The sequence below is a fragment of the Genypterus blacodes genome, unplaced genomic scaffold, assembly GCF_046128005.1.
Source record: "Genypterus blacodes isolate CSIRO-AG114 ecotype Tasmania unplaced genomic scaffold, CSIRO-AGI_Gbla_v1 ptg000028l_1, whole genome shotgun sequence".
In the NCBI taxonomy this organism is placed as follows: domain Eukaryota; kingdom Metazoa; phylum Chordata; class Actinopteri; order Ophidiiformes; family Ophidiidae; genus Genypterus; species Genypterus blacodes.
In genome coordinates this window covers 86127-108340 of record NW_027466841.1, presented here as the reverse complement: position 1 = coordinate 108340, position 22214 = coordinate 86127, and the positions used below count along the sequence as shown (strand labels likewise).

The 22214-nt window shown below is 42.7% G+C and overlaps 1 protein-coding gene across 1 annotated transcript; it reads left to right on the top strand.

Annotated features, from left to right (window-relative positions):
* Positions 1-6825: 6825 nt before the first annotated feature.
* Positions 6826-20802, top strand: hs3st2 (heparan sulfate (glucosamine) 3-O-sulfotransferase 2). The gene is made up of 2 exons (XM_076144260.1): positions 6826-7310; positions 20184-20802. The coding sequence occupies exons 1-2, from the start codon at positions 6826-6828 to the stop codon at positions 20800-20802; spliced, it is 1104 nt and encodes a 367-aa protein (XP_076000375.1).
* Positions 20803-22214: the final 1412 nt, after the last annotated feature.

Sequence of the window (22214 nt, the reverse complement as noted above, 5' to 3'; positions counted from 1 at the left end):
CTTCCTTTTTACTCGAGTTGTACCCATGGACAAAACTTCATTGAAATGCATCTGCTGCTTTTGGAGAGATCCCGTCGAATGGTGACAAATATCGCCCCCCTCTTTGACGGAGGTAATAAATCACTCACACATTAACTTTGACAACAGCTGCAGCAAAACAAGACCATCTGTGTTCAAATCCACTCAGTGCCGTTGTTTGCTCGGCGTGTTTAACTGCGACTTTTCAACAAGAGGAGGAGGAGGAAAGAGAAGAAGCATGGCTCAGATCATCTGCTGACTCACTGGGGACAATTTTCTTATTCCTGGTGAGACACTTTGATGAACTGGGTTTGTTCAGCTGTGTAACACTTTCTTATGAATTCAGTCCAGGGGAATAAACATCCAGGATACTTATGTTGGCACTTAAAAGTACATTAGCCCGGTCTCAAAGCAACAAGACATTACCGCAGCTCGCCGTCTTACGTTCTGGTCCTCTGTTGTTTCTCCTTGTCCTTGCCTGTCTCCCTGAACGATCGTTCCTGAGTCCGTTTTGCACCAGAGTGTTTTTCGTTAAGTTAAATGAAAGTGACTTTAGCAATCTAATTCAACTGATAATCACAACAGCGTGACACTGATATTTCTGTCAAATCTTAACATGAATTCTTTAACCCAGAATTAATGATCTCAGAATTGAAATCAGACCTGACAAAGTCGTTGGCTTTCAACTCTTCGTCTTGACCTGCCCAACTGATTCTACAATCAGTTTTGCAGTTTTACTTTTCATTTGATTTGGCCTTCGAGGCCACAAATCTTGTAAAAACATTTTTAAACATTTTTTAAAGGCCTGTCAAAAACAAACACAGCCATGGTTTTACATTTCTATTAATCAATCACATTTTTGTCTAGTTTTTCCTTTTTTTAAAAACTTTTTTTAATATGTTTCCAGATTTTTACATGCTCTTTTGTTTTTACACGGAAATACATTTTTGGAACATTTTAAAGACTTCAGATTCGTCCTTCCTTTCCATTTTTGTAAGAATTTTTCCAGTAGAAATAGAGCATTGGCCAGTGTGGCAGAAAGTCAGACTAAACTGTGCAGTGCATCATTTAGGTGGCAAATGTAAGTCAAATTCAAAGGATCATAAAGCTCTGAAACCAACCTTAAACTTCACAGGTTCGGTGTCCACGTTATGGGAGACAGAAGGACGATTGTGGACGCTGCCAAAGTCGAGGCACCCCTCCTCTTCATCCTCCACCGTGTAGAGAGTCTGGGTGCTGCTTCCTGGAAATAATGTTGGCATATTTTTAGTGTGTGAGTTGAATTATGGAACTCATCACTGCTGTCAGATAAGAAAAAGCAACATTGCTCACACTGGATCCTCTTCCAGATTTATCAATAAATCTGCAGCCTGTCACACAATTTAGCTATGCAACGTCAAGCTTTCCACATTAAGGAGAGAGGAAAGTTATAGTAGGCGGAATAACTTAATGCTTTGATCTTATTAACTCTGTACAGGCAGAAAGTAGATTTAAGAATGACGATGTCGCGATAGCCTTGGTAGGACAGGGGAACAACAGCGAAGGAGAAAGGGAAGGTGCTTTATTTTTACAAGCTGTGTTTAAGTGGTTTATTGCAGCTTTAGGAAAGTACAAAGATAATGCAAATCCACGGGGACATTATCGTCTGTTGGAAATACAAACTTAAGCCAGGGCACAGCTGGAGCTCCGACTGCATTAATACAGCAGCGGAGGAGCGCTGTGAGGGTAATTAGCATCTAGTGCTGCAATCCAAGTGAATTCAGGCTGTTTTTGGAAAGTAAGTGTTATTTTTTGGAATTTTAGATAAGGCAAAAAAATGCACCCCTAAAGTCATGGCAAGCTACTCCAGCAATACACAAGAAGAAAGTATGTTAAAAACTAGAAATGCCTTTCCTGAAGAAAATGCGATAAGTCTGAGGGGTTTCTATATCTGAAAAAATGAAGAAGGTACAAGCAGTTTGAGTGACAGCTAAAGTTCAAATTCTTAGAGGCTGCTGATTGTTTATAAACAGGTGCAGTCAATTAAGCAGAGACACAGAGCTGCGTCAGTCTAAAGGCACATGTGGAACAACTGGCTCTCACACAAAAACTATAACTGCTATCTGAAAACTGGTTGAACCGTGAGAAGCAGGAGAACTTCCTGAACACGGGATGTATTATGGTCTAAAAAGGCTTTCTTAGGTTTCTATGTATGTATTGTTTATGAAGTGTCAAAATTGTGGACGTTATTAAGAGTTGAACACATTTTCAAAGTTGAAATTTCCAGCAGATGAATTTAGAGTGTGAGGCTCTCAGCCAATCACCTTCAAGTTGCCTCCACTCTAACAAGACGCAATACACATAGAGAAGGCAGAAAAATCGAAAAAGTAAAAAGTATTTTAAACTTGCTGATATAAACCATTATCTGAACAAAACGCAAAATACTTGAAACTGCTGAATAGGTGGCTGAAAGTCTGAAGGCCTGAAAGGTGCTTGAATGGTTTCTCTGCCTGAAAGTATGATGAAGGTAGATGGGCCTGGAGCCCTGAAGGGCTTGAAGGAAAGAGATTTCAGCTGAACAATGCTGAATACTTTGGAAAATATGAAAGATATGACCACCAAAACCTACGAAAGAAAATAGAACGATAAAATGTAAATATGATAGATCTGTGTATGTATGTGTAAGTAAGTATATACAGGGTGCAGAGAAGAACATTAGTATATTACTCTTCACTGTGTGTGTAGAATGAAAGTCAAAATATTACCCTACAATTACACATTTTTCCAAAAAAGTGACGGAATGACAAACTTCCCATATGACAAGAGTTTTAATTTCTGGAACACATCCGACACAAGCGCGATGATATTCTGTCTGTGTCTCAAGTTTTCCCCCACCTGCATTCTTTCCTGTGGTAAAACTGTTGTATGCAAATGTGTCCACACACACACACACACACAGATGAGGCGGAATCTTTTTCCCCCTCCGGTCCTGGTTTAGCCTCTTCAGAGGAAATCAGTAAGAAATCGCAAAGTTCCCACACTGGTTCAATTTACAGCTCTATGTCCTGAGGATAGGAGCAAAGCTTCACTGTGAGATGGATGCGAGCGCAGACGGGTGCAGGAGGTTTCAACAGCATCCATGTGCCCAGATTTAAGTAGGAAGAAGGTTTGTGTGTGTGTGTGTGTGTGTGTGTGTGTGTGTGTGTGTGTGTGTGTGTGTGTGTGTGTGTGTGTGTGTGTGTGTGTGTGTGTGTGTGTGTGTGTGTGTGTGTGTGTGTGTGTGTGTGTGTGTGTGTGTGTGTCTGTTAGTAAGTGGGAGAGGCAGTAGAACCGGTGCAGCGTGAGGTTAGATTCGTCATCGGGGAGGCTGGTGTACACTTTCACCTTTTGACTGTTTATTTGTTTATTGCTTTGTTCGGATTACTCAGGAAGTTAGGATCCAGCTGAGTGAAACTGTGGAATGTTTGCTGCCAAGACTCCCGGGGTGTAGCAGGAATTATTTAGAGCGATTTCTTAACATTGCAATATAAAGTCTTGTATTTTTGACTATTTCTGCAAAAGCTATACAACAATCTGAATGACTAATTAGGAATATGAACACTATAGTTTTTCTATTTTGGCCACTTTATTACAGATCAACAGCCCTGTGAAATGCCAGACATGACACTTCTTGAATTGTACTTCTTAAAGGGCTCATATGTCACAAAAACATGTTTTCCTTCCCGACATACGTCTCTCATCTGTGTCTGTAAGAACCCAGAAAGTGCTAAATGAAACCTTTTTGGATGCTGTCAGACCCTCACCTTTGTGAAAAGTCGGTTCCAACGAGCAGTTTGGGATTGCTACATTAACACTAACTTCATTTGTGAAATGTCTTCCAATCTCGGAAACTATTGTTCAGTCTGCTTAGCAGCAAAGAGGAAAAGTGGGTGTAATTTAGAGACATTCCAATTAGAGAAGAGGCTCATTTGCATTCTGTCGACGCCCAACCAAAACAGCTTGTCCTCCAAAGTGACAGACTGAGGAGCTGGAAACTCTGTAAAAGCCTGGTTTGTATGGAAACTCCAACTTGCTTATGTAGAGCGAAATATGGGTAAATTCACCCATTTTGAAAGTACGAGTGGGCCTTAAGAGTCAAAAGCCAATTCTGTCAAGAGCAAATTCTGTCATTCACATTTGCAGTTTGTGAACAGCCTCAAGTCGCCTATCGCTTTTTTTCTGCCCTGAACCTGACGTTGGACCAAACCGTTAAATGTTCAAAGCTACCGCCTCTTTTGTTCGCTGTCATTTCAACCTTGAATTTGGATTTGTAATACCTTCCAAATAAATAATTCACAAAACCGTATTTAATAGCTTCAGTAGATAGGAATCAAAGAAATTCTGGGTCACTGAACTCATCGTGTTCCCTGCTTATCTCATTGTCATTCTATTTGTGTGTCAGGGTTTTTTTTTCTGAAAGTCTGAACTGAAAGTGACAAGAAATAGGGAGAAAGAAGTCCAAAAGAATTGCGAGAGTGCAAGTGGCTGTACATCATCCAACTTTTTGGGCTGGTAACATTTTCTGACATCATTCATCATGTGCTGAAGGTGAAATGATGCTGTCTGCTCGCCAGCTCCACAGCTTGACTGATGACTTCATAAAAAGTGTATGGCTTAGCAGTGTAGAAAGCAGCCTCTTGTTTATTTCCTTGAGTACAGTGCATCAGCGTGACGATAAAACTCCCAAGGAGCCAGAAGGGTTTTTAAAAAGTTCTTCTTTGTGAAAACAGTATAAAAGGGTTCAGGGACAACAATCACAAAGCAAAATACTTCCCCTTAAATGCTTCAGAAAACCACTGACACTTTCTCACTGAATCATCATTCCACTTCAAAGAAAACACACTTCAGTATAAGTATAACTTATATAACCAATAGTGGGGCACTCAGACCACACACTTCCACCAAGACTGAACGAGCCGAGACAGAATGTGTCTTGTTCAAATAAAGTACAGACCTTTAGAATAAGACATGACTTTAACACAGTGGCGGGCCGTGCATTTCACACCTAGGCCTTCAGTGATGTCCATTTTTCGGCTCGCCACTGCTTTAACACATATAATCCTTATAATCTCAGTTACAGAATTGGTTGTTGTATCTTGATCGAATACAGAGATAAACAGGTCTGATTTGTTTTCATCCTGATTGGTTGATTGCTTAAGTAGCTTAATGAATTAGCTAACAACAAACAAATAAGCCATCAGAAAGTGAAGTGAATGATCCAAAGATGCCAAATTTAGCATTTTTTCCAAAGTATTTCAGTGCAAAGTTGATCTCGGGTCCACAGAATAAACGCAGTTAGGTGAGTGTTTGGTGCTATGACGCTTTGGACTTACATAAAGAAAAGCACTCTGGCTCTTGATCGTCTTATCGCTATGTGTTTCCACGCAAAGCCAGATCCGGGTTTCTAATAATACAATAAGATTTGGAGAGGACTGTGAAGCCTCAGGCAGAGGTGCAGTTTGCTGTGTGTGCTCTGAATGTAGGTTGGCTTGTTCGTGTGAAGCTGCTGCACTTGTTTTGATATCAAAAACAGTAGCATTTATAAATACTCAAGTTGGTGTATATTGGGAAGGAGGCAGAGGCTCGGCTATTGACTCACTGCTATTTCTATTTATTTTGCCTTCACTTCCTCTCCGCCCCTCCAGTTTGTAGTGTGGCCGTGATCATTCAGAAAATCGGCTTCTTTTAAAGTGCTCTCAAATGGCCACTTTCAAATTAACTCTTACGCAAATGCAAATGTTTCCATCTAAGGGAAATGAATACACTTTCCCTTTCATTTCCTTTATTTATTCCATTACAAGATCTAAGATTGGCTTAGGAGAGCAGTACAACATACACACATAGGAAGAGTTTACTTGCTTCCCTTTAAAAATTATATACTTCATTAATATTTAAACTAATGTTGGGTTCAAATAAAATAGAGTAAAAAACAAAATAAAGTACAAGAGCGGTCGGTTTGGTTGAGAATACCCAGAATGCACGATTACAACAAACTTTTCTGAGTTAATAAAATGATTCTCTCTACTGTCATTTCACACAAAGTGACACACACACACACACTGATGAATTATGACTGAGAAAGAAGGAAATGTGTTGCGCATTGTCGAAACGCCATTAACGTAAGTGATGAATGTTCAGCGTTGACCGAGATATCGATTAAGGTATTGATAAGCACATTGACAACCACATGATCTGCCACATAAATCACTCCCACACAGACAAAACTCTCCAATCGTGACGCTGCGTAAAAATATTCACGATGTTCCTTTAAAAATAGAAAACGCATATAGAATTGTGATGGATGACGTCAGGGGGATGGTTAAATATGTATATAGCCCGTAGCGCGTAACTGAATATGTTCACAACTTTATCGTGGAAGAGGAAGAAGGAGGGCAGAGCGGCGGAGCAATCAGACTGAGTCTTAAGGAGACACTGAGGACATCTAGGAGTTTCTTCCTCCACTGCTAGAAGAGCGAGGGGGGGTAAGATGGACGTGAAAGTCCTCCTGAGCTCCGTTCTGACACAGAGCCATCAGCTGAGCCAAAGATCCGACATGCACTCAGAAACTTAGAGGGAACTTGAGGAGGGACTGGCTGGTTCGGGTTCCTGCGCCAAACCCCGTCGGACCAGGATCACGTTCCGCTCCAAGTTTCTCCTCCACTTCGTGCGATTGACGCGCAGCTGAGTTGATGTCTGGGCGCGTCCACCCGCGTCCACACAGCCAGACTCCCGCAGGAGAGCAGAGCGGCTCCGATGGAACACCATGCGGCACTTTGAACCCATGGAGACATGGCACATAGGCTCCTGCCGTCTCCAAACAGATCCAGCGCCAGATTCGCCTTCATCTTCACCGTGTCGCTCTCCTGCACCTACCTGTGCTACAGCGTCATTTTCTGCCGCAGCCCAATCATGACACACCGGGGTTACGACGGGAAAAGGTGCCCGCCGAGCAAGAACGCGGGGGGCAAGAAACTTCTGGGGGAAATCCAACACGACTGCGCCTCGCTGCCGGACGGGAGGTCGAGTGATGTACGCGGTCCGAGCGGCAAGCCTGCCTCCTCTGGGAGCCGCTGGGCAGAGGCGAAGTTGAGAAACATGAGCGTCGCGCAGAAATTCGGGAATAAGAAGCTGCCCAACGCGTTGATAGTCGGCGTAAAGAAGGGAGGCACCCGGGCGGTGCTGGAGTTCATCCGGATACATCCAGATGTGCGCGCGCTGGGGACGGAGCCGCACTTTTTCGACAGAAACTATGACAGAGGGCTCGACTGGTACAGGTGAGGAGCGATGAATACACACACGAGCCAATTATTCATCATTTTGTCATTAACTGTAACACAGGGTGGTGTGTGTGTGTGTGTGTGTGTGTGTGTGTGTGTGTGTGTGTGTGTGTGTGTTGGGGGGGTATGTGCGCCCCTGCCACAGATGATTTTTGTCAAACATTTAGTGCCCATGTTTATCTGACAGGCATGGATACAAAAGTGCACAGTTGTCATTCAAACTGTTGAGCAGCCGGTTCACTAACACACACACACACACACCTAGTAACACTGTCACCACAAAGTAGTTCAGCTGCTCTGTTTACGTGTGTATTGTGGTCTGTATTGCGCTATTAGGTCCCAGTGGAGCTCCGGGTTGCTCCACATGACGCTCATGTAGAAACGGTTCACACCAACTCTCACAGCCTTACAGCACAGATGACACAGACAGCCCAGAGCACAGCCTGCCAGCTGGCTTCAAACCAGCAACTCTCAGGCTGGAGATGGTCTGAAACTTCTCATCTGTGAGGGCATTGCCTTCCTGCCTTCCTGTGTGTGCGTGTGTGTGTGTTTGTGTGTGTGTGTGTGTAGCTGTGGTTGACTGGGATCAAAACAGTTTCTCCCCAATATTCCTCAGCTTTGGGATTTGGTGCTGAGGCAGAGTAAACATGTTGTTGTCTCCAGGTTTCCGCGGTGACTGAAATGATGCACGAATCACAAAGGCAGAGATCTTGATGACAGTGATAGTTATGGGTCAGTGGGAGCTACCCACAGCTTCCATTAACGTCCCCCACAGTGCCACAGAAGTGAACAGGGTGAGGCAGCAGCTCTCACACAGCGCACACACACACACACACATCACGACTCAGGCTTTTCTGTCCCTGTGGCTCCGGCTCAAATGTATCCACAAAATTCAGCGTGTAGGAAATACAACATTGCTCCATAGCCTCAAAAGCTTTGGATGTGTGTATTAAATGAACTATTAAATATGTGGTGTTGTGCTGGTTTCTCTAAGATTGAAGCGTGGAAGACACACACACAGCAGGGCATCAGAACATTAAACTTTAAAGCTTTGAACTGTCTGAGATCGACTTCAGAAGTCAAATCAAAAGGAGCGTAGGTCCTAAAATCATTTCATTTTATTCAGAGCTGCTATGAGTTCAAACACAATCTCTTCTGCATATATTTAAGATAAATGCGTGTGTAATTTGTAACAAAGATTTAACACAACCATCCAACACACACGCGCACACAACCCACACTTCTATTTCTGAAGGCTGATTCCACATACATTCTAAAGTGTGACAATGTGTGTCAATTTAAAAAGACAATCGGCACTTTTGAAAGCAACAAATCCAAGGCAGGAACATCAACAGGTGGTGTTTACTGTCATGTGTCGCACAAGTGAAATGGATTAGGAAATGGTACTTTGTATGAACTACCCATCTGTCTGTGAGCTGAAGAGGTAAATGTTTAGATATGTTTCAGCATTTAAAATGGGCCCAGAGGTTTAAGTAAGGCTTGATTTATTTGTGTCTATACACGTTTGAAATGTAACTTTGGGTGTAGTTGTCACGCTCATCGTCTCTAAGAGGTTGTTGGTTTTTTCGGTCCGGTTCATGCCCCATAAGTCTCTGTAGTAGACAGGAAATCTGAACAGATGTCTACAAAATTTAAGATTTAAAGCGACAATGCGATAAGTTTACGATGGCAACAGTGCCACCATGTGGACTTTCGTGACACATGCTTATTTGAATTACTCCTTTTAAAGTTTAAGAAATGGTGACCACATTTGCTACACAGACATTTTGAATGTTGGACAGGACAGTTATGAATGTTTATTGTAATTGGTTGACAGATTAATGTGGGTGTGGCCTCTGTGAAGAAACTCATAGGTGGCAGCACAGCAAGTTCTTCACTGATCAAACATTTCCAGGATGGCGGAGTATTTGATTCGGGCTTCTAAAGTTTAATATTTTCAATTAGAAAATTCATTTAGGTATTAATCAAAATGCTAAATGTGAACAAAGGCAATAAAATCCGTGAAAAATGTGCGAATGCTTCCATAACACATCAACATTTTGCTCACAGACTCACAGAATCACATCGGAATCTTTTAACATTTGTCGTAGATCCCCTCTTTTCATATGTGTCACTCCAGATTGGAGCAGGGATACGATGAGGCTCTGCACTGATGCGCTGTCACTTGTGGAAAATTACAAAGCTGGAATATTGCACACTTGTCAGAAAGTGACAGTTCCTACCTTCAAGATAAATACAGACGCTTTACCTTTGACACCGACATTGGTTTAATTTAGGCTGTGGCTTCTGCCGACGAGTCGCTGACTGACATTCATTGTATTAAACTGGCCCTCAGTGGCTGCCTGTCACTGTGTTTAGCTTGTAGGCAGCATGTCACAGAAAGTGCCCATTCATTCATTCAACCTGTCACATTTTGTGCCTCTTGCAAGTTACTTTATGTATGTGTACATTCTATATTCACATAGTTTAACTTTAACCTGCAGTGCTCCCATCTATCCATCCATCCATCCATCCATCCATCCATCATGGCCATACATTATCTCCATCGCCTCTCACCTTTTGGTCACCTCTTATCTTCATTATTTTGTCCGCTCAAAACTAGATTTGACTTCTTGATTTGACTGTTTTGCCAATGGAAGACCCTACTGTCATTGTGGTTCATCATGCCGATACATACTATGTATCTCCATCTGGATCGATACTGTATGTGTCGCAGTTGAAACTTTGTCAAAACTGTCTGTGCAGTTGAATCTGGATCATCTTTGCCACACATTGGTGGTATTTGCATGTTTCTGCCTTATATGTGTATCCCTTAAAAACATATAGCTAATCCGTGAATATGCCCCCCTTCCCCGTCAATGCATACGTGTTAACCGATATCTGGATCAGGGTGAATTTGCATGTTTTAGTAGTCCAATATTTGCCTGTGTTGCTAGGTTAAAGAGGAAGAATAACCTTGTGTCTGGATCCTGACCCAATTCCCACCAATCTCCCAAAATGTCATTGAAACGGCACAAAACAAAAAAGAACTTGAGACGCCACAACCGGCAAAAGTTTGGTATTCAATGCGATAAACATATTGGAATTGCCTTAGATTAAAGTCCCTTCTGCAGCTCTCACACTGCTCTGACAGTGATGCTCTACATCCACACCTGTGTATCAGAGGAATAACACTATTAGGCTTATAGTCACTGTCACTGCAGTCTGTGCTATTACCTTTAGCATGAGACATCAGTTTGACACAGAGGGGAAATGGTGCAGTGTTCATTACTGAGCCTCCTGAACAGAACAGAACAGAACACACACACACACACACACACACACACACACACACACACACACACACACACACACACACACACACACACACACACACACACACACACACACACACACACACCCTCATTTATATTGTGCGAGGGTATTCACATTACGATACCGACTGTGATAAAACACACATTCCTACTGCCACCAATTTACTTTGCACTTCACCACCCTCCTCGGCGGAATCGCAAAGATCAAACAAAACCACGTGGCTGTGCGGCATCCAAGACTTAAAAAGGGCAACGCGGCTCTATTGATTTTCGCGGGAGTCGGAGGCACTTCCACTCAGCTCGCTGTGGAATTCATAGGAGAGGCCGCATTAAGGAAGACGCCACAAGTCCGTGTTAATTGGTTCGGGGAAGGAAGGGCGACGTGGAACGGCATCATCAGAAAATTTGATGAGGACAGAAGGTTCGGTGGTTCTCATTTAACACCGAAAAAAAACTTGGCGTTACGCAGTGAGAGATGGTCAGGCATAACTCTGCATTATTAACGAGCTGTCTTCATCCCGCCGCTGCTCGGAGACGAACCGCGCTTAACATAATTACAACAACACCGCCGTTTGAGAGATTTCCCCGATGAGACTGCGGTGCAAATCACACAAGGACCTGTCTCTCTTATTCCCTCAGTTAGAACACTTCAAGAAATGTAGCAGTTCCGCATATATTAAGAAACACATGTAATATATGAAGGAAGCAGCCTGGCCTGGTTAGTAATATTGCTGAAAGTCAGATATCTGTATATATACACCAGTATGTTTATAAATAAGATAACATTGATTGCAGTAAAGATTATTCCAAAAAACATCTCACAAAATAGGCAAGTTCAAAATTCTAGGGTCTTAATTGCTTGAGTTCTTTTTAAAGCCTTTGGAATATATTCAACCCCCTGGAGTATCGGGGGAAGAGAAAGAGATTTTGAGAATAAAGTGGTAATATTTGGGGAGACAAAAGTCAAAATGTCACAAGAATATTGAAATATGTAGTGAGAACCAAAGAAAAAGCTCAACGTTTTATGCCAGAGACTTTATCCTCGTAATATCGTTTTTTACTGTTTTCAAAAGTGGCTCTGATACTTTGTACGTTTAGACTCCAGAGGTCAAAGTCACTTCAGGTGTTGGAGGGTTACGTTGATTGGAACGTTAGAGCTGCATAATAAAAACACGAGGACAAACGGGTATTTTGCCAGAATTTGAGATCAAGGATGGAGGATCAAGTAGAACCAGAAAAGTATTTAAATGTATTTATTTATTTAGGATCAAGGACTTTCTAGCAACGACTGAGGCTGCACTCTCGGCTCACAAGGCAGCAGCAGTCATGATGGAGACGATTCACGTTACTCAATGTACAGTCAATATCTAACAAGACAACATCATATTTTGCCACATTTGGGCCCCAGAGCTCCTGCAACAAGTCACACTGTTCAATCATCTAACATTTATACCTCTTTAGTGTGTTTCTGCATCACACTCAATGTTTTATTCTCAGGAGAACAGCCACCTCAAATCCTACCAATGGACTCCATCTCTTTCTATACCTTCCCAACATCTAAATCACCACATCGCATTTAAAAGACTACTGCTTCTTGCGTTCCCACAGGCTCCTGTACACCCAGAAAAAGCTTCTGAGAGCTCCCATATCTCTAAAAATGATGTAAATTGAAGAAATCTCCACATCAGTCCTGGCAGTCGTGTATGCTAGACACGCGTAGGTGAGACGGGTATGCGCCGAAGAAGAGCAATCGTCAGTCATTTATCTCTGCAGACCAACACGTGAATAATTGTTATTTCAGGGAGGATAATTGCCCACAGTTGAAATGAAATGACAACATTAAATGAGTTTCGTTCCTACAAGGTCAGACGCTTAGCCCAGTTTATTAGAGCAGAGCAGAGCTGGGATGGTCCTGATTTTAAGTTTGTTTTATTCTAATAAGGCCCCGGAGTCAAAGAGATCCTGTACTTATTTTCAACAAGGACAAAGAGATGCGCAGGAAGCGTAAGGCAGGTTGTTACGTCCTGAGGAAGAGGTGATTAATGAGCAGACATCAAGTGAGGCGTAAGCTGACTGAGTGACAGTTTAATAATGGGCACGGGATCTAGCGCCATTTCTTTGAGCACCACTGACAGAGACAGAGAGAGAATCACACGGCAGGATGAAGAAACCGCATGAGCAACGTCAGGCAGAAATCCTGGTCTAAGCTTTCAGACTTTTTAATAAGAAGAAAATCCGATGCTTTGGTTGCCAAATGGAAATCTTGCTAACGTCTCCACAGAGAGCCAGCCGGGCAATTATCCCCCAAAGCTGCAGTTACCGACTAGAAACAGCAGGAAGGTGCACCCCACACACACACACACACTTAATAAGGCTGGATTTAGGCTAACGAGGCCACAATGGTTAGTATGCAAATTCCTCAGCCAAGCCTTTTTCTTAATTCAGTGTGACTTTGATGTTTTCTCCATCTTTTGACTTTCTTATGTCGGTACATTTCAAATCATTTACTGTACATGGTTGACATCATGTTTGTCCTCACTGGTCTGTTCTCAATGTCTATTAATGGCAGTTTGTTCGACTTGACATTCACAATCTTACTTACACTCTTTGATAATCTGACTTATCCTGCATCCAGCGTCTATGTGGCTTTGCTTGTAGAAGTTTGCTTTCTGCTGCACATCAGAGCTTTCTGTGTTCCTATTCCCTGTACTCACACCATTGTTCCTCCACATTCTGCTTATTCTGATTGTGTTCTGATGTGTTGGCGATGAGGAGCCCTGGAGACTTCTTTCTGATAATTTACTGCCCAACTTGCTAAATTGCTGTAAGACATCACACACACACTCCTTTTAGTTTGGGTAATTCCCTGTGCGGCCTGAAAAGCCTGTGTATTGTTGTAATGAGCGGGGTTCATAATCAGTCTTAGTGATGACAAACATTTGGCGTCCGGTGGGAGGTAAAAGGCCGTTCTCTAAATGTTTCTGCCCGCCCCTGAAGACACACTCGCACACATTGTGATTAATGGCTTCTAAGTGAAATCACTCGAAATCATTAAACTGCTTTATTAGGAACAATGTGTTGCCAGAATCCCCTCTAATAATTACAGATGGCAGCAAAGACTCTGCAAAACACGAGTCTGGATAATTGCCAGATGAAATCCCAGTCAAACTGAACAAAACGTTGCAATATTCTGCCTAAATTGAACGCAGGAGATGGCGATATGCCAGCTTTTCTTCTACGGAGCTCTGCGATTTGAGAATTTTTTATTTGTTCTTCAAATATTAACTCAGAACTTGTCTTAGACTGACCCAATGCACCGCTCCAATTTAATTTCCAACAGCGGTGAAATGGCAGTAATAAATTCCGAGTCCATTGATTGTGCACAAGGAGACGATTCAAAGCTGACCTTTACTTGTTCTGACGGTCCGCATCCCTGATGAAGCCCCACGTCGCTCTGCAGAAGTAGAACATTCTCGGTAAGACACATCGGTCTGCAGCTGAACAGCTCAGAGTCTCGCTGCATTCTCTCGTTTTCATTATCACGTATAAGCACAACAAGGGCGACGGACACAAGGACGATACAATAATTCAATAGCTTGGATCAAACGCTGCCTGAATTAAGCTTTAGATTTAGAGGCTTTAGACCTCAGACCTTTAATTTAACTCAGATATGATTGTGTTCTCTATTGTCGTAGGCTGCAGTGTTTGTCGTTTGGAACGGGTATGAAGAGAATCCATTGGTGACTTTGGAACAGAGCTATCTCAACAACTACACCCTACTGCCATGACTTGGTGGATAATCATAGTCCCGGTCTTCTGCCGTGACAGCATCATGATCTCTCCTCTGGTGCCACTAAACAAAAGGTCAAAAGACTTTCCCATTGCTGTGACATTTGCAGAGCATATTGATGTTCCCCAGAGGATGAACCACCATTTTCACCTCTGCATGAATTTACCTTTTGTGCCAGCACCCAAAATACCAACTCTGTTCACAACATATATAAATATATATATATGTTATCAGGAACTTTGCTGACCTCATCCAGGGGCCTCCGGTCTCTCAACAACACATTTACAGTTTTACTTCTACAACTGGGAACAGAAACTTAATTAACCATTTATCGTGCCTGTTATGTACTCTAGTATTGTCTAATGAGCACTGCAGCCTCTAGAGGCCACTAGTGGGGCTTCAGCACTTTTAGACTTTAGATATACTGGTTTTATTTGCTGTATAGTGTTTCAACTTGGTAAACTTCCTGCCTGTTATGTACAGAGAGTTTCCTGACAAATAACAACCGGTGTTACAGACAGATGGTTTCAGCTACCTGTAGTTCCGCAGCGTCGCCCATTCGAAATTGTCAATGTCAAATGTAGCAGTTGTATCGTTGTGTCAGTTGTCTCCCTGGAGACCTACACTGCACAGAGATTATGATAAGTCAAAACTTCAATAAGGCAAACTGCATTATTTCCAAAGTGACGGCTGAGGCGAGAGGCGCGTTACACTGTGTCGGTGTTGAAGTATCCTCGTGTAGTCGCTGTATTCAGGACACGCGAGTGGAGGTGCCAGTTCTAAAGCAGAGACAGAGGGAAGCAGCCGTCACTCAGTGTCAATAGCAGTGAAGACGCCTTTGAAGAAATCACTGGATAAAGTGGTTCACCCTCTGCTGCCAACAAGCAGCAACTCTTGACTGAGGTCTTTCTTTAGATGTGGATCTCGGTGACCCGGGCCGGGCATCCGTCACTTTCATGGTGTCTGCTGTTGAGAATAAGTGGATAGGTGGCTTACATTTAGAGCACTTTGCCCGGTGGTTCACTCTGACGACAAGTCAGGTCAAATTTGCAGTGTACTGGTGTTTGTACCATCGCTGTGAGGTTACTCGTTTCGGTTTTCACTGAAGAATAATATTTCTTTTAATGCTGCAGTGTAAATAATTTTCGTTCAGATTTAATTTCTCTGCCCAGGTTAATGTTGCATTCCCAAGGACATCTCATCTTAGTTAAAACAGCAAGCTGCACATCGTTATCCAGCAACCAGGACAATAGGGAGGAAAACGTAAACAAACTCCTAATGATGTATGTATCTATAAGAAAAATGTGCCTAAAAAAATAAAATAATGAGCCTTAATAACAACAGGTGGATGACGAAGCCTTTAGAGCCCGGGGTCAATGAAACCCTTACAAAGACACATTCATATGGTGAAGGTGTGCTGCGTTGGCTGCCGCTTATTTGCTGTAGGCGCACATGAAATGAAGACACCACGGCTACTTCCACTGTCAGGGAAACAAACAGCAGCGTGAGCATCACTGTTGTTCTCTGTATTCTTCCTGGTGAGGCCAGGGTGAGGACATACAGATCGTTCCTCCCTGTGGAAATGAGCAGCGCCGCACGAGCGCGGGGCGTCAGTGTTTAATGGGCAGCCGTGGCTGTTTTCACATAAAGACCTCTATGTTTGAGGTTGAGGCTTATTCCTCCATAATGATACTGCATAGTCCAGAGGGGAGTAAGTGTGAACTTGCGCTTCCACTTCGCCAGCGTCGGATAAATCATTTGGCAGGATTTGCCAGCAGGCTGTTTCAGGGTCGCTCCAATATGCAGAGTAGCTCTCAATGCTGCATAGCTCATTACTGAATGGCAATGACTTCCACGCTTTACACAGTCGACCTTAACTACCTGTTGCTGGAGTCGGGGAAGGACGCCGGGTTTGTTGTGTTCATATTTTCTTCTTGTGCAGGTAGATACTGCCAGCATTTTATACAATTGTTTCCTGGCGTAGGTAGAACCACGTGTGTATACCCATGGCAACCACTCGCATCCTTTCTGCGTTTGGCCTTCACTAGTAGGTTTGCTTCACCAATGCTTCTTGTTTTGAGTAAGTAAAGCATGTGGAGGAAAAGTAAGAAATTAATTGACTTTGTCTCATAAGCCATTCAATGTGTTTGCAAAAAGACATTAAACCCAGTTCCTTTCTAGATCGTCTGTTTATGAGGGATGTCAATGTATCGAATGCATCTGTAATGAATGGAAAACGTGCTGCATTACTGGGTAAAACACCTTTACAAGAACATAAACTGACATGTTTAGATTAATTATAAAGTAATATGATTAAAGCTGAAGGATGCTGCGGAAATTTGATTTCAGCTTTCAACTATTTACCAGCAGTGAGTCTCATGGATAGGAATTGGGCAGATCCTCCTTACCTCAGCTCAGTGATTAAAATGTCACAGTCAAAGCCTTAATGCCTCCTGACTCACAGCTTCACCGACACGATGCGAAGAAGACTTGGCAACGCACTGGAAATTACCCCAATGAATTTAGCGTCGACTCTTAAGTAAGGAGGTGGTAATCAATCAATCTCTTACAACAGGCCCCAAATGCTGGTTAATCAAACGCTCGCTCTGTGCGTGTCTGGTGTGTGTGTGCTCCCTTTAAAGTGCATTTCAAAAGTTTGCCTCCACTGGCGTGGACATGGAATAGATATGATGCATACTAATGAAGATGTTCCAGAGAGATTGGGTGATTATGTGTGAACATACTTTATTTAAAGCCTCACACTTATCTTTGAAATTCAGATGCAGTGTGAAATACTGATCTGTTATTTGGGGGACTGCATTTGGAAAAGGCCTCAGGTATCAAACATTCTGCATGGCATTGATAAAGCAAGATTAATCCATCGGGATTCTGCAACCATAATAAAATAAAATCTCTCGATTATTATAACAGTTCTTGGATATTTGGAAAGGCAGTTTCAGGCTTATTTGTAGTTGCCACACATCTTTTTCCTCCTCGAATCAAACCACCAGAGGATGAACGCAGGAATATGAAGCTCTACATCAAAACAAATATATCTACACATTACAGGTACCCCGCAGGGCACCTAAATGACGTCTGACCGCTCGCCGGACGCTTATCGTTTTCAGCTTTGCCCAGCACAAATAAACGCCACTTGTGACACATTTAATGTAAAAACGTTTTCTGCGCCTACATGCGCATCGTGTCAGACATTTTTATACTGCACATGCACTTTGTGTGTGTGTGTGTGTGTTAGACAGAATCACCTCTGACCTCTCGCTGTCACTGCTCGATATCAAACACCCCTAGTTGCAGGTCTGAGCACGTTTCAGCAATGGGGACGGAGGAATGTGTCACAGACAGATAACAAACGCAGCTCTCACACACACACACACACCAACAAATTGTCTAAGTTCCGGTTAGACGGAAAAACAGCAAGTCTCTCTCTCTCTCTCCCTCTTTCTCTGAACGTGTAGCTGGACTGTTTGCTTGAAAAGGTGTTGTTCTCATCAAAGATTAATCGTTACCGAGTGGCCCTGAGGCGCCCGAGCCTGCGACTCGGGATTCATAAATAAAACTTAATGGATCGATATTCTCCAAGACTTTGGAGCTAACCTATGACCGTGCCCACCTAGAGGAAGGAAGCTTTGAGAAGGTTAAGCTTTGATCTAAGTGAGTCCCACAGTAATAACAACAACAAAAGCGACGCAGTGGTGATGTAACAGGTAAATCAGAAATCGAGTCGGATTTGCTATGAAACGTTTTACAACTTACTCATTTAGGCCCTGTTTTAAATGTATTCTTACCAAGCTGCCAAATTACTGCAGAATTGTTTTGGTTTATTTAGAGGAAACAGGAAAAGGTTTAAATGAACCAATTGATCATTCGGATGGGAGCATCTGTATTAATTGTCTGTTGCCTATAAGTAAATTTGCCGACTTAATTACAAACCTTTCCTTGTGAATTGCAAGAACAACGTGTTAGAAGAATAATGATGACGTCGTACGAGACATTTTGAGATTCAGTGATGACCTAACCTAAACACACTTTTATTAGATCCTTACACATATATGGAGCTGCTTCCATGCCACTCAGAGTTACACCAGTAAAGTGTTTCCTTTTCAAAACATTGGGAATTAAACAGGTAAAAAGCAGATAATCAATTTACCCAACAACCACAATATAAACCCTTGAGAATGAAGTTTGTGTCAGACATTGTGGAGTGGAGTTTGACACCATTCGTCCCTATGAAACCGCATCAGTTTATCAATATTTCTCTCACATAAACAGCTCACTCCAACACACAATCTCTCCTTCTGTTGTTGATGTACTGTGCGTGTGTGTTTTGGGATATGTCATGGTCACTGCTCGCGACAAACGCCGATAAAAACAATTCTCGATACAATTTGGAATTAATTTTACCCCGGGGTGATTGTGAGCCATCCAAGCCCCGAGGCAGCAAACGCAGCGTCCCAGCGTCCAAACCTCCAAACCTCCAAACCCCAACGCTTCCTCACAGCTACAGTGAGGTTTCCTTTCCTCCAAATTCCTCCCAAAAAGCCCAACATTCATCTCAAAAGCCTTGTGGATCATTCCGGTGAGCTGCTATATTCCCAGTTTAAAACCAGTACTGTGTCACGTTACAAAATCCTCAAGAAGGCAATTACAGCAAATTGAGTAGCTACTCGTTTTATATTAAATATCTCAATAAATTAAATGCTGAAACTTCCAAAACAGTCGGCCGTATGGAATTATATGAAAAACTGTAACGTGTTTGTAACGTGATGTTTGTAACGTGAACTAGCTCGTCCAGGTTTTTGTTCCCTTTGGCGAAACAGATTGAATGTACAGATGAATGAAACGTTCTCCCCCAGTGAAAGGTCAATAATAAGCGCCTGGCCTCGGCTTTGGAGGCAATAGAAGCCCCAGCTACAATTCAGAGAACTAAATTGGAACATTAATACCTTTTCTCTTTTCTTTCCTCTCCATAATGAAGCTATTCTCCTGCAGCACAAGCACTATTGCTCGGCAGCTCGGGAGGAATAACGGTGAAAAAGAACCATTAAATTGGGTTTTGGCCTTTTGTGATTACAGCAGATTTGCTACTTGAACGTGAATCATTATCTAATTTTCAATCGCTTTTTCTTTATTATGATCGAGTCAAGGCTTCGATTAACATCTCACCTTTCTCAAGGTTTCCTCCATAGGTGGCCACAGGTTCTAAGTAAATATATTTAAAAAAAAGATCTCTTTGGCTTTTTGTGAACCTGAAATTGTAGATAAATGGCTCAATGGGCTTTTGTACCATAGAGGAGTTGAGGTTATGTACTTGTTTGCTACTTGCTTTAATGCTTTCATTTACGAGACGTTAAATACAAAATCAAAAATCAGTTTGTGAAAATGAGCACAAAGCTATTCATCTACTACATGTAAAACAAAATACACATTCCACCATTACTGCTTAACCCATGTGTGTCTATTAATATTAAGAAATTGAAGGTTTTTATCTCTAATTTCCATCAAAATCTGTTTTTAAATGACTGAACTGCCATGGGGGGCCCCTCACCATCAAAGGAGCCCCTAAGCAGCCGCGTATGCAGCCTAGTTTGTCCGAGCCGGCCCTGCTGTTTGTCTCCACACTTCTTTCCGCTGTTGCCGCTTGTAAACCTGAGATGCGAGTGGACATGCAGCAGGACAGGTAAGATAACTCCCACTGACTCAACTCTGCTTTGTTTCTCTCCCAAGGGGGCTGATGCCACGGACGCTCGACAGCCAGATCACATTAGAGAAGACGCCCAGCTACTTTGTCACCAGAGAGGCACCGAGGCGGATCGCCAGAATGTCCCACAAGACTAAGCTAATCGTGGTGGTGCGTAACCCAGTCACAAGAGCCATCTCTGACTACACACAAACTCTCTCCAAGAAGCCTGACATTCCCACTTTCGAAGAACTGGCCTTTAAAAACCGAAGCCTGGGCCTGGTGGACACCTCCTGGAACGCCATCCGCATCGGGATGTACATCCTGCACCTGGAGAACTGGCTGCAGTACTTCCGCCCCTCGCAGATGCACTTTGTGAGCGGCGAGCGATTGATCACCGACCCGGCGTGGGAAATGGGGCGAGTTCAGGACTTTTTGGGACTGAAGCGAATAATCACAGACAAGCACTTCTACTTTAATCGAACCAAAGGCTTCCCCTGCCTGAAGAAACCAGAGAGCAGCAGCCAGCCGCGCTGCCTGGGCAAATCCAAGGGCAGGACTCACGTGCAGATCGACGAGGAGGTCATCGAGCAGCTGCAGGAGTTTTATAGGCCTTTCAACATCAAATTCTATGAAACGGTGGGACACGACTTCAAGTGGGATTGAAACGCCATAAAGGGAGCTCTGTTTTTAACAATGGCTGCTACCTCTGATGTCATTGGATCAATCTGGTGTCCCATCAGAGCATAAGTGAGCGGACTTTCAGATAAATGTTTAAATCGTGAATTTATTGTATAGATAAAGAATATAAATCTAAACTCAAAGGATAAATATAGTCATATATATTTGGTTGAACTCATGCTGGGGTGTCGGGTTGATAAAAGTGCAATTTCCGAATGAAAACACACACAATCTCCCTTAACATACACATGGCGTAGGAACTCAACAGGCCGCCGGCATCGATGTCCTTCAGCGTGTCAGTCTCTCGCCGACACTCGACGTTTAACAATGTTGCTTGAATTGCTTAGATTTGCTTTTTTTTTTTATTCACATTCATTCCAACTCAAACCAATGGAATTATTATTCAAATGAGTTCTCCACGTGAAGTCACAGCAAAATGTCAAATGAATAAATAAGATCAGCCTGTCAGTGATTCTGAAGTGAAAACGACCTCATTATTGTGAGACAGATTGACTGAATAAATGCACTGTAACTGGTTTAAGAATGTAATAAAACAAAGGATATAAAACACTGATTGAGGTTCGTACCTTGGACAAATATTGCTTTTCTTGGATCATGTTAACTCCGAAACTTCTTCTACACTCTGTATCTTCAGCCTCCTTTTGCAGGCAGACAAAACTAATTTACTTGCACTGCACTGCGACTTCTACACTCCTCGGCCCCAGAAGAAAGAAGAATTAAAGTGCTTAAATGTGTGTTTGTTGAAAGATACAGGCAATTTGTGGTGGGGGTTTGAAGAAAAAAAATGCACGGAATATGGAAGATGGCGGGTTTTCGCGGGATTAAGAACACAGATGACAAGTCCCGAGGTAGCACTAGTGCTCGTGAAAAGGACTTTAAACTTCACTGTGAGACAAGTGAACTGCATCTGCGTGTGCTGGAGGCTTGTTGTTACTTAAGCGGGTCTAATTGGTCCGAGACGTTGACATTCTCCTTGTGCCAGTTCCCTTCTGTGCTGTTTAAGGGAAGTGCTGACACGGCTCTGTGCGTTTGCCTCCTTGCAAATCCTTCATTTACTGAATGTTCAGCACTCCGCAGTAAGAAATGTATATGGAAATATCACTTCGATTTGTGGCTGAACCCAAAGAAAAAAATTTCCTCGAATCCTGCAGCATTTGCAGCCTGAATACGGCCATTTAACTTGTAATTAACTATAAAGTGAGATAAATGTTTCTAAATACCCTTGGTCAAAAACATTGCATACAGCCCTGCATACACACGGTCCCGTCTGTCTGTCTGGTGTTACAGTGAGGATGATCACTCGCTCCTGGGAATGTTTGCAATCAAGACTCAGTTCCACATACGCTACCTTGAGGACTGACAGATAAGTGGATTAA